The sequence below is a fragment of the Pantherophis guttatus genome, chromosome 7, assembly GCF_059756535.1.
Source record: "Pantherophis guttatus breed Tessera chromosome 7, ASM5975653v1, whole genome shotgun sequence".
NCBI classification, from domain to species: domain Eukaryota; kingdom Metazoa; phylum Chordata; class Lepidosauria; order Squamata; family Colubridae; genus Pantherophis; species Pantherophis guttatus.
In genome coordinates, this window is record NC_142069.1 from 92,354,198 (window position 1) to 92,369,064 (window position 14,867).

Here is a 14,867-nt window from a genome sequence, read left to right on the forward strand (position 1 = left end):
CTAGGTGGAGTGACGTCACGCATGCCCTTTTTTTGGATTGGCCACGCGGCGCCTGGGCCAACAGAAGAGGCGGAGAAGAAGATGATGATAATGGGGCGGCGCTCCCGGTGCATTGTGGGTAGGCGAGGGCGGCAAAGATGGCGGCGATCGGCATCCACTTGGGGAGCAGCTGCGCCTGCGCGGCCGTTTATAAGGTGAGGAGGGGGCTCAGGGCGGTGGGGGGGGGCCCGGGTTTTACTGGGGAGGGGTCGTTTTGTCCCTAAAAAGGGAGGAAACGGGGGTAAAAGCTGCCTTGGGAGAAAAAGGAGGGTCCTGGGAGCGGAGAGACCCTGAGATGCTAGCTTTCTACGCGAGGGGGCAGGGAGAGGGGAGGGCTGGGGGGGGTTTTCTCCTGGGGGGGGGTCCATGGCTCTCCTGCATCAAAGTCAGTGGGGGGGGCTCATTTGCAAAAAGAAGGCAGGGTTATAGAGAAGGCTTAGGCTGAGATGCTAGCTTTCTGCTTCCAAGGAGTTGTTTTTTTTTTTTGCAAGTGGGGGGGAGGTTGCATTTTGAAGCTGGGGCTGGGGGCTTGAATTAGACTCAGGAGGTATAATGCAAAAGGTTTGGGCGAGGTTGCAAAAAAAAGTTGGGTTTTATTTTTTGCAATTGTGTTTTTTTGGGGGGGTTGTAAGTTGCACCACGTTGGTGAATTGCTCCCATTTTTACAACTCGTCCTTATAAAATATATATATATATATATATATGTGCATATATATAGGAAGAGTTGCAAAAATGGGAGCAATTCACCAAATAAATATATATATATATTTTAAATCAAAAGCAGAAAAGCCATAAAAGGGCAACTCATAAACTGTTCTGCGCTGTCTGTCCCTGGGAGATAGATGGATTGTAATGCTTTTTTTAGGGAAGGGCTGCTTATTTTTAATGGGGTTTTAATGAGCCTGGAAAGTTTTCCAAGCTTTTGATGTAGGAGCTGCTTTCCATTCATCCTTCAGTACCTCGAAGGCGGCTTATCTGATGAAGTTAAAATTAGGCCAATATTAGGAAAAAATAATTAAAAAATAAAGTAAAATTAGGAAAAAATAATATTGATTTCTGAAGGGGGTTTCTTAAGAACTGTGTGTAATACGCCTTCCAGGGGAAAAAATAATCCCATTTGTTATAAAACAGCCTCTTAATAGTTAACTAACTATAGTTTGTTACGATCCACAAAGAGTGAATATTGGATGCTACCTTGCTGTATCTGAACTCATTGAGTTTATTTCAGATACTTGTACTGATTGAATTGTAAAATTGACTTATTAAATTTGAATCACGTTGGTTTGTAAGGATTTCTCTTTATTTTTTTCTCCCTACCAAAGTAAAGAAGATCAGTCATGGTATCTTTTTGAACAGAGATTTAAATTTGTGGTCTTATACCTTCTTCTTCTAAAATAATAATAATAAAACCTGGATCTATCACTGAGCTTTCCTTTTTAACTTTACAAAACATAAGGACCTTGATTAAACATAAGTCTTAGTAAGTGTGCTCGTGTGTTGTAGGATGGCCGTGCAGATGTTGTGGCTAATGACGCTGGAGACCGAGTAACTCCTGCTGTTGTTGCCTTCTCTGAAAAAGAAGAGGTAAATTTCTTTTTTTAAAAACATTTTGAGCCAAAGTTATGTAACTTTTTTTTCCCCTAAAAAACCCCCTCTTAAATGCTTTTCTTAGATCGTTGGTCTGGCAGCGAAACAAAACCGGGTCAGAAATCTCTCAAATACTGTAGTGAAAGTGAAACAGATTCTTGGAAGAAGGTATGAATTATGCCACAAAATATCCTCTAAAAGCTTACTGTGTACTCCATTAGCATGCATCTGAATAAATGGTTACCTTTTAAAATGTAATTATTGACTGGTCTGTTTTGGCTGTACTCAAGTCTCAGCGCTGTTGTTTAATAAAGTAGCTGAGGTTAATTTATATTTTTCATCTGTTTTTCTTCCCCATTATTTAAAGATGTACAGAAATTATACTGCTTAAATCAGGAGTGAAAGTTGAACTCATGAAACTTGACTCCCATTCAATGAAAACAAACAATGTACTGTTTTTGTTTGCTTGTTTTAAGTTTTAATATTTTTAAAGTATCTTCTAATTTTGCTTGTTTTCTCAGCTCTGGAGACTCACAAGCGGAAAAATACATTGCAGAAAGTAAATGTTCAGTAAGTGAGGGCATGCTTTGCCATTTTTTCCCCTATAGGGAAAATGTATGAATTTGGGTCCCAAAGGTGCTTTTTTTCCCCACAAGGCAACTGGTTTTTTTCCTTGAAGACGTTTCACTTCTCCAAGAAGCTCCTAAGGATATGCCAGAGCAATATTTTCCCTTTTTATTTTTTCAATCTGATTGATGTTCCAGGAAAAAAAAAGCATTCAGAGTAAGGCCTAGTGAATTAGCACATCAAAAGAACAAAGTTAAACAAAACAAGTCTGATTTCTTAATTTCAGAAGTTTGATACAATGTAAATAATCGTAAACTTCCGTAACGCAGATGTTAAATAACAGAATAACAGAGTTGGCAGGGTCCTTAGAGGTCTTCTAGTCCAACCCCCTGCTCAGGCAGGAACGCCTACTCTCTTTCAGATAGATTGTTACCCAATCTTTTTTTTAAAACTTCCAGTTTTGGAGTATCCACAACTTCTGCAGACAAGCCATTCCACGGATTAATTGTTCTAACGATCAGAAAATGTTATATTTAGCTATTGCTGTACAACATTCTTAAATCAACGAGATGCTTATGGTAAAAAAAAATAATAATGTACTGAGATTAAGTTGCAAAATTGTCAGAAGAATGCTTAGTTTTTTGTTTTGTGGGAGTAGTGATATTTGTAGATTTTTTCACATGCTTGCTGTAGTCCAGCTATTCAACCATCAGCTGGACTTCGGTTTCCTCCATTCCTAGCCATGTAGCCAACAACATTCGGAGGTGCTGGTATAGAAAGGCGCCTGTAAAATGACTTCTTAATTTCTTTTTAATATAAACTAACTGGCATTGTGGGTGGATCAGAAATGCTGTGAATGTTTTCTTAAGCAAAACATGGGGGGTGCTCATTGAAAATCTTCTCTCATAGTTCAACTAACCTAAGGAATACTTGGGGTTGATTTGTCCATAGGTCACCGAAAAGAACGGAAAACTTACTTATGAGATAGAGGGCAAATTTGTTTCTCCAGAAGATGTTGCAAAGTTAATCTTCAGGAAAATGAAAGGTACGGTATTCAGGTTGTGGCGGGGGGGGGGGGAATGCTAAATTCTGGGCAATGAAACAGCTTTTATGAATTACGGTACGTCATCATATGTTTCTCTAGAAACGGCTCAATTCGCATTGGGTTCGGATGTGAATGACACCGTGATTACCGTGCCTTTCGATTTTGGAGAGACGCAGAAAAGAGTTCTTGGGTGAGTCTGGTTCCCGTAAATGCAGTTTCTGGAGTTCATAGAGGTCAGATCCTATGGACGGGGCGTTTTGCCTGGATCAGACCTCCTTTTGAAACCCCGGCTCATCAGCCACACAAAATGTCACACTTTGGTTTCTCTGGCTGTTGCCTTGTTCGCATCTTTCGGAAGAGAAAAGTCTCAAATAAACAGTGACAGATCATCTTGAATTTTTTCATGGGAAAAACAAGCCAAACTAGAAGAAATTTTAGCTATCTTTTACCAGTTTTACCAGTACAAGCTACCCTGTTCCTGTTTTTCCTCTAGGATATGTTTTTTTCTAAGAAAGACACTCACACAAAAACTGTTTTAAAATGTATGCTGGGTTATCCCTTTCAAATACTGAAAGTTGCATTCAAACACCAATTCGCATTTTCATCTATTGCTAAAACAATTCCTCTCTGTATTAGGTGTTTAAATACTGCTGCTATCATAGTGGTTATCGCATTACTGAAATACAAATATATTGAAAGTAGGTGCAAATTTGAAATGTCCTGAATTTGATGCAGGAGTGAATATAAATGTTAATTTCCTGCAACCCCCCTCTTTTTCTTTTACATGTTGGTGTAACTTAACGAAATAAAATGCTCTGTTCCTTGCATAATATTGCAGTGTGGGTGATATTAAGACAACTTATATCTGGAATGGTTCAAAAATAGTTTTCTAATCTTGGTAACTTGAAACTCTGTGAACTCTTAAACCGCCTGCCATTTCCATGGCTGAGTTGTAAAATTCTGGAAGTTTTATCATTTTTTTTGCTTTATTAAATGTACAGGATCCCTCCACTCACCCACTAATTCCAAAGATGACATTTATACATCTAGAAGTTGACAAGAATGGGAATCACTGGTTTAGATTTACCTAGGATAACATACAAGAACCATCCTGGGGTTTTTTTATGGGGGAAAAAGGCTGTTGGGGTTCTATCTGATTTCTGGAGTCATGTTTGTTACAGAGAAGCTGCTAAAGGTGCTGGACTTAATGTTCTTCGACTAATTCACGAACCATCGGCTGCTCTGCTTGCTTACGGAATCGGACAAGATTCTCCCAGTGGAAAAAGGTGATTAAGGGTTTCTCAGCTATGGGGATTTTTGTTTTTTTCTGAATCAAGTTTTATTAGTTTTTTTTTTTCCTCACAAACACACCCACATATTTTATGAAACAGAGTATTGACCATATCATATCATATACAATTTGCCATATCCAAATACATTTTACTTAGTTACAATTTCTGCCAAAATATTCTTTTTCCATATTTTTAAAACATATCTTAATATTTCTATTCTAATTTATATAAACAACATCTCCTTTCACTCTCAAGTTCTAATTTCTCCATTTTTAATCATATATATTCTCTTAATTTTTTGATAGTTTATTCTTTATCCTAATACATTTAAACATGTTCGGGGTTGCCTTTCTTCCATTTCATCTTTTTTGTTTTACAGCAATCTTTCTTCTCTTTCTCTTCTCTTTCCTCTCCCTCCCTTCTTTTATCCTTCCTACCTTCTTCTTCCCACCTCTCCTACTCCTTCTCTACTTCCCCTTCCTTTTCCCCCTCCTCCTTTCTTCTCTCCTACTCTTATTTCCTTCTCTTCTCTTCTCTTCTCTTCTCTTCTCTTCTCTTCTCTTCTCTTCTCTTCTCTTCTCGTCTATTATTCTGTTCTATTCTATTCTATTCTATTCTATTCTATTCTATTCTATTCTATTCTATTCTATTGACTTTGAGGAAAAAAAAGATTTTTCATTTATGTTTTGCAAACGGAAGCAACGTGCTGGTGTATAAACTTGGAGGTGCTTCGCTTTCCATCACGGTCATAGAAGTCAACAGCGGGCTCTATCGTGTGCTTTCCACCACCACCGATGACAGCATAGGTGGCACCTGTTTCACGGAAGCGTTGGCGCAACACTTGGCTTCGGAATTTCGCAGGTAAATGCTCTAAAATCTAGAGCGATGTTTGGTGTAGCAGTTACCGTGTCAGGCTAGGAATGTGGAAACAGACAGTGCAGTCTGCCCTCAGCTGTGCAAGATCATTGGTAATGTACTCTCAGCTCAACCTAGGAGAGAATGCTACAGCAGGGGCCAAAATTGTGGGAACCTTTTGGGAAAAATGTATTTTCTAAAACTAGCTAAGAACACCACTTTTTTTTTGAGTAGTACCATAAAATTATATATCAAAGGAAAGATAATTTAATCAAGAATGTAATGCCATAAGTTTTAGGAAGGATTTGCTATTAGAATAGCAGTTACAGTATAAAGAAGAAAAGTGAAACACATAGAAAAAAAATAATCACCATAGAAAAAACGAGATCTACAAAAATTATCCCCATGTCAGTTAATCCTTAGTTGGGTAACCTTTAGCATGAATGACGGCCTTACAACGTCTTCCCATGGAGGGAACCAAGTCTTTGAGTTCTGCAGCTATTATAATAACGTGAAACCAAGATTGAAGGATGGCTTCTATTAACTGGGTTTTATTGCTGGGTTGCTTCTGACTAACAAGTTTCTTTAGTCAGCTCCATAGATTTTCAATTGGGTGAAGGTCTGGGCTATTCCCAGCAATGGAATAGGATTCTCTTGAAACTCCCCCCCCCCAAAAAAAAAGTGTTACTAGCCATCAAACCTCAAAAATACACTTTTCCCAAAAGGTTTCCACAATTTTGGCCACTACTGTATATATAACAACACAGTAACAGAGTTGGAAGGGACCTTGGAGGTCTTCTAGTCCAACCCCCTGCTATGGCAGGAAATCCTATACCATTTCAGACAAATACTTGTTCAGTCTCTTCCTAAAAATTTCTAGTGTTGGGGCATTCACAACTTCTGGAGGCAAGTTGTTCCGCTGATTAATTGTTCTAACTGTTAGGAAGTTTCTCCTTAGTTCCAGGTTGCTTCTCTCCTTGATTACCCATTGCTTCTTCTCCTGCCTTCAGGTGCTTTGGAGAATAATTTGACCCTTTCTTCTTTGTGGCAGCCCCTCAAATACTGGAAGGCTGCTCTCATATCACCCCTAGTCCTCCTTTTCACTAGACTAGACATACCCAATTCTGAAACTATTCATGATATGATATATGCCACCTTGAAATCCTGAATGGAAGGTGGGGCATAAATTCAATAAAGTTTTTATACACTGAACCATTAACAGGAAAACTGGCCACATCGGACATCTGTTGTCATTCAAATCAGCTAAAAATAAGTTTAATGGTCTCAGCAGGAGAGAACGAAAGACCTTTTGTTCCATTTTAGACTTTTGAAAGAGCCTGTCATTTGTAAAGTGCATCTCCCTGAGAATACTAAAGGTATTTTATAGCTTTATTAACTATCACTATTAAACTGTCTGTCTAAGGAGCACAGTTAGAGATAATTTGAAATTTTTCAGTCCTTAATATTTGGCTTTTTTTGTACGTCTTGAGGAACCTACACAAATATACTTATTTAGCTTTTGATATCAGAATCCTATTTAATTTGTTTATACAGAACATTAGGGAATGATTGGAACCAAAGTAACATTTTATTTTTATTTTTTATTTTATTTTATTTATTATTGTTTTGCATTTCTGAACTGCCCATCTCCCTCAAACATCCAGGATAAACAGTGGCTGGCTTAACTGTATGTTTTGTTGTGATTAATAACTGATTTTGTTTTCTAAAAAACCCCTCAGATGTTATAGAAACGATGTGAGAGGAAATCCCAGGGCTATGATGAAGTTAATGAACAGTGCCGAAGTGGCAAAACATTCCTTGTCGACCTTGGGAACCGCAAATTGTTTTGTTGACTCTCTCTACGATGGGATGGATTTTGACTGCAATGTTTCCAGGTAACGATTCAATAATTTCAAGCCTCTTTTCTTTATTTTCATCTAGGGAGCTTGTCAACTGGCACTTCCTGTAAAACTCCTTCAATTTGAAGCTTGTAAACATTCAAACTTCCAATTACCTCATTTACGTTTTGAGCTAGAAACAGCTATTTCAAATTTGGGCATTTGGTGAATTGTCAGGAAAGGCTGTATTGAGCTCAGAACATGTCTTTGAAGCTCAAAACTCTTCAATTATTTAAAGCAGTTTGCATATTCCTACTTTTCAACAGTAGGTCCTGCAGAAAATGGGCACATAACTCATCCCCTGCAGATGGGTCACATTATTAATGACATTTCTAGACTGTTGAACAGTCTATAACATCGAAAGAACACTTAGCAGTTAAGATAAAATAAACAATAAATAATATGCATGTCTTGGGTCCCAAAGATGACATGTGGAGTTATTTCTGAGCAGTTTCCTTATTGTTGGTCTACTACAGACAGAATCTTGCCAGACTAAGACAGTTATCTGCCTAACTATAGATACACTCTGTGAATTGCTAGAGAGGAGCCATCTTCTCCCTCTTCCTGCCCGCCGGACATTCCAGACTTGGCTGCCTGTTTCTTCCCCTCTGGGAAGGAGCCCCCCCCCTTCCTCCTAGGTGTTGTGACCTAGGCCCAAGTAGTTAGTATTAAATACAAACAGTTTGAAAACAGACTTTATTAGAACAGCTGAGAATTAACTCATTCTCAGCGTAGTCCAAACTAAAAGCAAATTCTTCAAAACACCATCCCTCAGCTTATCACCGACCTTGGGATAATTAGGCAAACTGCCAAAGGCAAAAGTTCAGAAGCAGAAGACGCCGACAAGAAATGAATACAGTGAAACATGAAGCAATTCTCTCAACGTTGTTTTCCAGCAAAGAGGCCAAGAGCCGTTGCTGGTCTTTTAAGCCTTATGGGAGGGGCCAATCATCTCTTGGCCTTACTCCCGAGTCGTCCTTTTTGCTTTAGCTGCTCCTGCCTTCTGGCAGCTCTTCTCATGCATGCACTAGGAACAGGCTCCTCCTGTTCCTCTGCTTCTCTGCTGTCTGACTCTGGAGGCTCCGGAGTCCGCACATCACTCCCCGATGGCCCTGACCCCATCTCTGCCTCCGACGCAGAGCCCTCATCCGAGCCTTCCCCTAACTCCAGGACTGGCCCATCTTCTTCCTCAGTCTCATTGCTGTCTGACTCCACTGCCAGCTCCGCAGGCTGCTGGTGGACCACAATATTGGGAATCCAGACTACACTCCACCACAGCGTGAAGAGAAAGTGTGCAAGGTCGACAGACTAATAAAATGTTTATTTCTTATTATACAACAGGGCCAGATTTGAACTTATTTGTTCTTCACTTTTTGCTAAGAGCATTGACGCAATCAAAAAACTGTTGGAACAAGTGGGACTCGGAACGGATGATATTAGCAAGGTAAGGGTGTCCTTTTATTCATCTTTTTTCCTCTCATTTGATTCCTAGGTCTTGATGGGTATAGGGAAGTGGGGGTGTTCTTGGTGTAGATGTAATGAGGAATCCTGGCTTAATATAAACTAGAATTTGATATCAAAGGGAAAAGAAGCTTTTAGACATAACGCTACACCCAGGGGTTTCAGATTGTGAACCGATGTCAGAACAAGGACAGTGTTTGCAGAGTTCAAACCATGTTGTGCATAAATGACTATAAAATGTACAGTCTTGAAATGAGAGGCAGATATATAGGGATTTGTCCTTGTGAACCTGCGAATGTCATTACAGGTAGTCCTCGACTTATGACCACAATTGGGACCGGGACCTCTGTCGCTAAGCGATGCGGTCATTAAGTGAGTCACTCCTGATTTTTTTGGCGGGGGAGAGGCTGTTTGCTTCAGTTGTTAAGCGAATCCCAATTCGTTAAGCAAATCCAGCTCGCCCCAATCCCTTCGCTTGTCAGGAGCCCAGAGAAAGTCACAGATGGTAATTTAATTTAATTTAATTTAGCCCTATAAACCTTGGATGCTCTAGTGCAGTGTTTCTCAACCTTGGAAGCTTGAAGATGGGTGGACTTCAACCCCCAGAATCCCCCAGCCAGCAGTGCTGGCTGGAGGATTCTGGGCGTTGAAGTCTACCCATCTTCAAGCTTCCAAGGTTGAGAAACACTGCTCTAGTGGTTGTATATCTGTGTCAAAAAACACCTGGATTTTGATCATGGGGAAGCTGCATCGGTGCGAGGACCGGTTGTTAAGTCCCTTTTTTTTTCAGCACCATCGTAACTTTGAACGGTTGTTGAACAAATGGCCATAGGTTGAGGACTGCCTGTAGAACAAGGAACATTACAATATTGAATAAAACCTTCATACAATAACTTGCACAATTGTCTGGGTGAGACAGCATGATTTACAAAATGAGTGTTTTGTTTTGATGCTAGTTACATCATCACTTAATCTTACTTATTTACATCTTGGCAAATGGGCTAGTTATGTTTATGGCTGCACGATAGTATCAGCATTGCAGAAATCTAGAAAAACACTAGGTGGCAGCAAAGTAAGCCAATTCGCCATGGCCACCTGACTGCAAAGATACCTTGCCGTGACCAACTCGCCGCGGGACGAGACTTACACCAATATCAGAGAAATGGTGGAATAGAATCATTTAAGAAAGAATGCCAAAGGAGGGACAGAATGAAAATATGAATGATAAAAAATAAAATATATTTTAAAAAATTAGTTTGAACCATTGAATTGCCCTGTGATGAATTATCCTGTGGTAACAGTGAGTTGGCCGCAGCCAGTTGTCCCATTCCGATTTGGCATTGCTTGTTTCCTAGGGTTGAAAGAGTGTGGCTGGCCCAAGGTTCCCCCAGCTGGCCTTGTGCAGCCAGTTGGGCAGGACTAGAACTCCCAGCCTCCTAGTTTCTAGCCTGGTGCTTTCATCACTTGACCAAGCAGGCTCTATTTGTCTAACAACTCATTCCCACTCAATGTTTGTGTCCTTAAAACCCACTTCACTCGCCTTCTAGGTGGTTCTGTGTGGCGGATCAGCCCGTATTCCAAAACTGCAGCAAATGATCAGAGAACTTTTCCCTAATGTTGACTTGCTAAACTCCATCCCTCCCGATGAGGTCATCCCCATCGGAGCGGCCATAGAAGCGGGAATCTTGCTTGGAAGAGAGATTTTTTCGGAGGACGACATGCTGTCGGTTGAATGTTCCGCCAAGGACATATTAGTCAAGGTAAGATGGTTACAGAGATGCCTGCGACATCCCTAACTTGCTGACCAAAATTATTATTTTTCTTTTAATGACCCTGTGGATCCCTTAACTCGGAGTAGAGTCGGGGCGACTGGATGGAGCTGAGCGTTTACTGGCCGGATGCCCTTCCTGATGCCTACGCGGAGTGCACAGCAAATATTTTCCCTTTGCGCTCAGAGAGAGAAATATCTGCCGCTACCTAGGATCGAACTCAAAACCTCCCGATTGTGAGGCGAGGGTTTTCACCTCTAGGCCACCACGCTGCTCACTAACCAAAATTAAATAACTGTTCGAAAACCGTTAGGATGAAAAGATAGGCACCATCATAGCACAAAATATTCTGAACAGGAAATCAGAAAAACTAAGCAACGTTGCAATAAAGGACAGTGGGATTAACGTGCATTCATTCAGCTGCTTGCACGGTGGTCATCTCTGAAGCGACTGCTGGGAAGCAGAGAACCAGACTGGCATCTGCTTTGTTGGGACAGGTGGAGAAAGGAGGTGTCATTCACTTTTTGTGCCAATTTGAATAAGAGGGAAAAACTAAGGTGGGAGGTGTTAATTGATTCAGTTTCCTCCAAGGAACGGGGGCAGAATCTCAAATTATTGCGTCACAAATCAGCATATATATATGTATGTATGTAAATAGATAGATAGATAGATAGATGATAGATAGATAGATAGATAGATATAGATATATGCAAAAAATTAAAATCTCGGGTGTTTTCCCGCGTCATTGTAAATAAGTTGGTTAAAATGTTTAAAATCCTGGTTAAAATCCTAGCTTAAAATCTTCCAAAATTCCTTACAGAGCACTCTGCAAGGTCCTTTAAAACCTCAGCTAAAATCCTACCAGTGACTTTAAAAGTTTTTCTTAAAGCAACGTTTCGACAGGCTCACAACCCTGTCATCTTCAGGCTCTGTTTCATGTAGAAGTTATGGGTTGTAGTGTATATATATATATATACACTATTTTACCTCCTTTTTAATAATTAAATAAAATTTAGTAAACTCATGTTGTTCAGTTCTTGACAACCTCATAGATCAGGGGTTCCCAAACTTGGCAGCTTTAAGACTTGTGGACTTCAACTCCCAGAATTCTCCAGCCAGCTGTTCTGGGAATTCTGGGAGTTGAAGTCCACAAGTCTTAAAGCTGCCAAGTTTGAAGGCCTCTGTCATAGATGCTTTTTTTTTTACTGTTCAGTGATTTCTCCCTCGAGAAAGATTTGGCCAAGGTTAGCAGGGTTGCTGCTACTGCTGCGTCTGTTGGGAGAGGTTCACTCGAAATGAGTAAAACTTCTGCAAGACTTTTATTTTATTTTATTTTATTTTATTTTATTTTATTTTATTTATTTCCAGGCATTGGACCAGTCGGGGACTGACAAATTCCTGGTGGTGTTACCGTCCGGAACTCCTTTGCCAGCTCGAAGGCAACACACACTGGAGGCCCCGGGAGAGATTTCCTCCGTCTGCCTGGAATTGTATGAGTCTCTGGAAAAAGGCCCCGTAAAAGAAGATGACAGATTTGCACAGGTAGAGAAAGAAAAGCGTGTTAATTTTTACAGCGCAATTTTATATCTGCTCAGAAGGAAATGTTTGTTTTCGGTGAAGCTCCCTTCAACATTACAGGCTATGAATATTTTTTTTGATCGAATCTGTCAGAAACGGGCAAGCTTCATGTTTGGATATTTATTTATTTTTTTTCCTAGAAACCTGAGATCCATGGAGCAGAATCCGGCATAAAAGGCACAATTTAGGATAACCAAAAAAATTTACTCAGGAAATAGGCACTTTTCAAAACTATTCTATATATAAAAAAAAAAAAATCATGCTTGGTTCCTTCAAATTAATTTACATTTCAGCATTACTGATTAGGGTTTAGTTGCAGAGGTTTCCTTTTAAAGGATTGCAATCTTGTAATATCACAGGGAGAAGGCAGGAGTTAAAATGAAGGCTGTTTTTCTACTTTAGGGAAAAGGGATTTCCACTGAAATACATTTTTTGGGAGAAAAAATAGCCTGATTTGGGTTTTTTTTTTTTAGGAATTTAGAGGATTTTTTTAACAGTTTGCTATGCATCCCATACTTTCCTGATAAGATTTGACTCTTTAATTTCTCAAATCTCCCACGTTAAAAAAAGAAAGTGGAATTTTCCAGCATGAAGTGCTGAAGTTCCATTACTGTTGATCTTAAAATCTCTGTGAAAAGAATTGATGTTCTTTATCGTTTAGTCCAAGTAGAGAATTAAAGCAAACCTCATCCTTCGAATATTTCCCTAACAGTGATTTCAAAACTTTGTTGCAGCTGAATGATATATTTCTGGTTGCTTTTTTTTTTTTTTTTTAACAGATCGTACTCCAGGATTTAGACGTCAAAGAAGGTCTGCATCATATATCAACTATCCTTACAATGAAGAGGTACTGGAAACGAAAATCTTAATTCTTTGGGTCAGAACCACGAGTACTTACGGGATTTACCATATGATAATTTTCATGTTGACATATTTTGTGGGGGAAGATAACCAGATTCTAAATATATATTATAGACACTGGAAAGGACATTTGTGGGGCAGTTCTAATTTTCCTGTTCAAATTTCACTTCCCCTCCCGTTCTGAACGGCCGTTCTCCTCCCCTGTGGAGAGGCAAGAGGGATACCCAGACTGGAACCTGATCACAGGGGCACATGGCAACAACCAGTTGTAAATGCTAACAGGTTGGCCGGCATCTGAAATGGGGCTGTGAGACTGGGGGAGAGGGGAGGAGGACAGTGCCATATTGTACAACAGCCCAGAAGTGTTTCAGGGGCCATAAAGCTTTTATTTTATGGCTGTTTTGACTGGGAACCGTCATTAAATGGCTTGTTGTAACTGGAGAACTATCTCTGGTGGGCCTACTTTCAGTGGCAGCATCCTTGCATGGAAGAACAGTTGCTAGGAGACTGTTGCTTGTAAGCTACAAGCCAAGAAAATGAGTAAGAACAAAGCCCTTCCTGAATTAACATATACGTACGTACGTACGTACGTACGTACGTATGTACGTACGTACGTGTGTGTGATATAGAACATAAATGTCCTTCTTTAATCCCTCTTACACCAATTTCTGGGACCTCTGAGTTCAACACGTCTTCTGAATAGTTTTTATCCCAGAGCTATAATTGCACTCAGCCATGAACTAAAGGGCCACCATCAGTGAGCTGTTGGACAGCATTACTTGGTCTGCTGTGTGGATGTTTGGGTGGTTGAGGGATGGGGAATTTTTGGTGGGTGGAAGTGTGTTTGGGAATTGTCATGTGTGTTGGGCTTGGTCTCTGGGTGTTAAGTGAATTTCGTTGTATGGGTATGCCATGTATACATGTACAATGACAATAAAGTTATTATTAAACATTTTATGCTGATCCACATACCATTTTTGTCGCTAACCCCTATATCAGGGGTGTCCAACCTTCGCCACTTTTAAGACCTGTGGACTTCAACTCCCAGAATTCCCCAGCCAACGGTGCATTGCTGGGGAATTCTGGGAGTCGACATCCAAAGTGCCAAGAATTGGACACCCGATTTAGATCTAGGCGACAGAAATTGTGTGCGGATCAACATAAAACGTTCCATTCATGCATTGCTGGCTAGGGAATTCTGGGACAGGCCTTGAAGTGGCCAAAGTTGGGACACCCCCCGATCTAAATGTTTAGGAATAGAGGATAAAAATTTATTTTTCTTTTCTCAGGGACGGATCATTACATGTAACCTGCACAGACGAAGACACTGGAAAATCCGAAGCCGTCACCGTGGAAGTGGCCTCATAGGCCCATTTTCTCAGCTACAGGAAATCTTTCCATAGGCGGCTTTGAAGACGAGCGAAAGGTTTCCTCCTTCAGAGGCCACCGGTCACAGCTGGGCGTCTCCAGCATGAACTGTCAAACGTTGAAGGGAGAAGGAGGAGCCCTGCCTACAAAACCCTTAAAAGGCCAATTGGCTTCATTTCGGTTTGTGAACCGTGTACATTGGAGAATCTATTCTGTTACTTGTGAATAATAAACCTTATCTTTTTATAGACATCATAAAACCGTTAAAAGCTTTTTTAGCAGATGGGCTTCCGTTGGCACCTGAAAACGGCTAACGAGAAATTCTGAGTGACCTGGAGTCACGAGGATGGGCTGAACGGATAACACACACCCGTTGTTAATGATGTTTGCGTGTGTTGGTTTTGGCATGATTAAGTCCTTGGTACGGTATGTTAAAAGGTTATCCATAAGCATAATAATCCCTTCCATCATAAGCTTAACAATCCATCCCTTTTATATAGGTACAGTTCTGGGAGCTTGTTCAGTCTGACTTCAATATAACAATAGG

General features: G+C 40.3%; 1 protein-coding gene across 1 annotated transcript; it reads left to right on the forward strand.

Annotated features, from left to right (window-relative positions):
• The first annotated feature begins 4 nt into the window (after positions 1–4).
• Positions 5–14,580, forward strand: HSPA14 (heat shock protein family A (Hsp70) member 14). The gene is made up of 14 exons (XM_060694942.2): positions 5–194; positions 1,543–1,623; positions 1,712–1,794; positions 2,148–2,196; positions 3,145–3,238; positions 3,338–3,428; positions 4,420–4,524; positions 5,230–5,391; positions 7,125–7,280; positions 8,625–8,727; positions 10,292–10,504; positions 11,882–12,055; positions 12,871–12,938; positions 14,242–14,580. Exons 1-14 carry the CDS (start codon positions 138–140, stop codon positions 14,318–14,320), a joined length of 1,515 nt encoding a protein of 504 aa, XP_060550925.2. The 5' UTR covers positions 5–137; the 3' UTR covers positions 14,321–14,580.
• The last annotated feature ends 287 nt before the right edge of the window (positions 14,581–14,867 follow it).

Excerpts from the sequence above, each read along its gene's own strand:
- HSPA14 (XM_060694942.2), top strand. The coding sequence starts at position 138 with ATGGCGGCGATCGGCATCCACTTGGGGAGCAGCTGCGCCTGCGCGGCC. Across the intron at positions 1,795-2,147 it reads AAACAGATTCTTGGAAGAAG|CTCTGGAGACTCACAAGCGG; the intron begins GTATGAATTATG and ends TTGTTTTCTCAG. Across the intron at positions 5,392-7,124 it reads TTGGCTTCGGAATTTCGCAG|ATGTTATAGAAACGATGTGA; the intron begins GTAAATGCTCTA and ends AAAACCCCTCAG.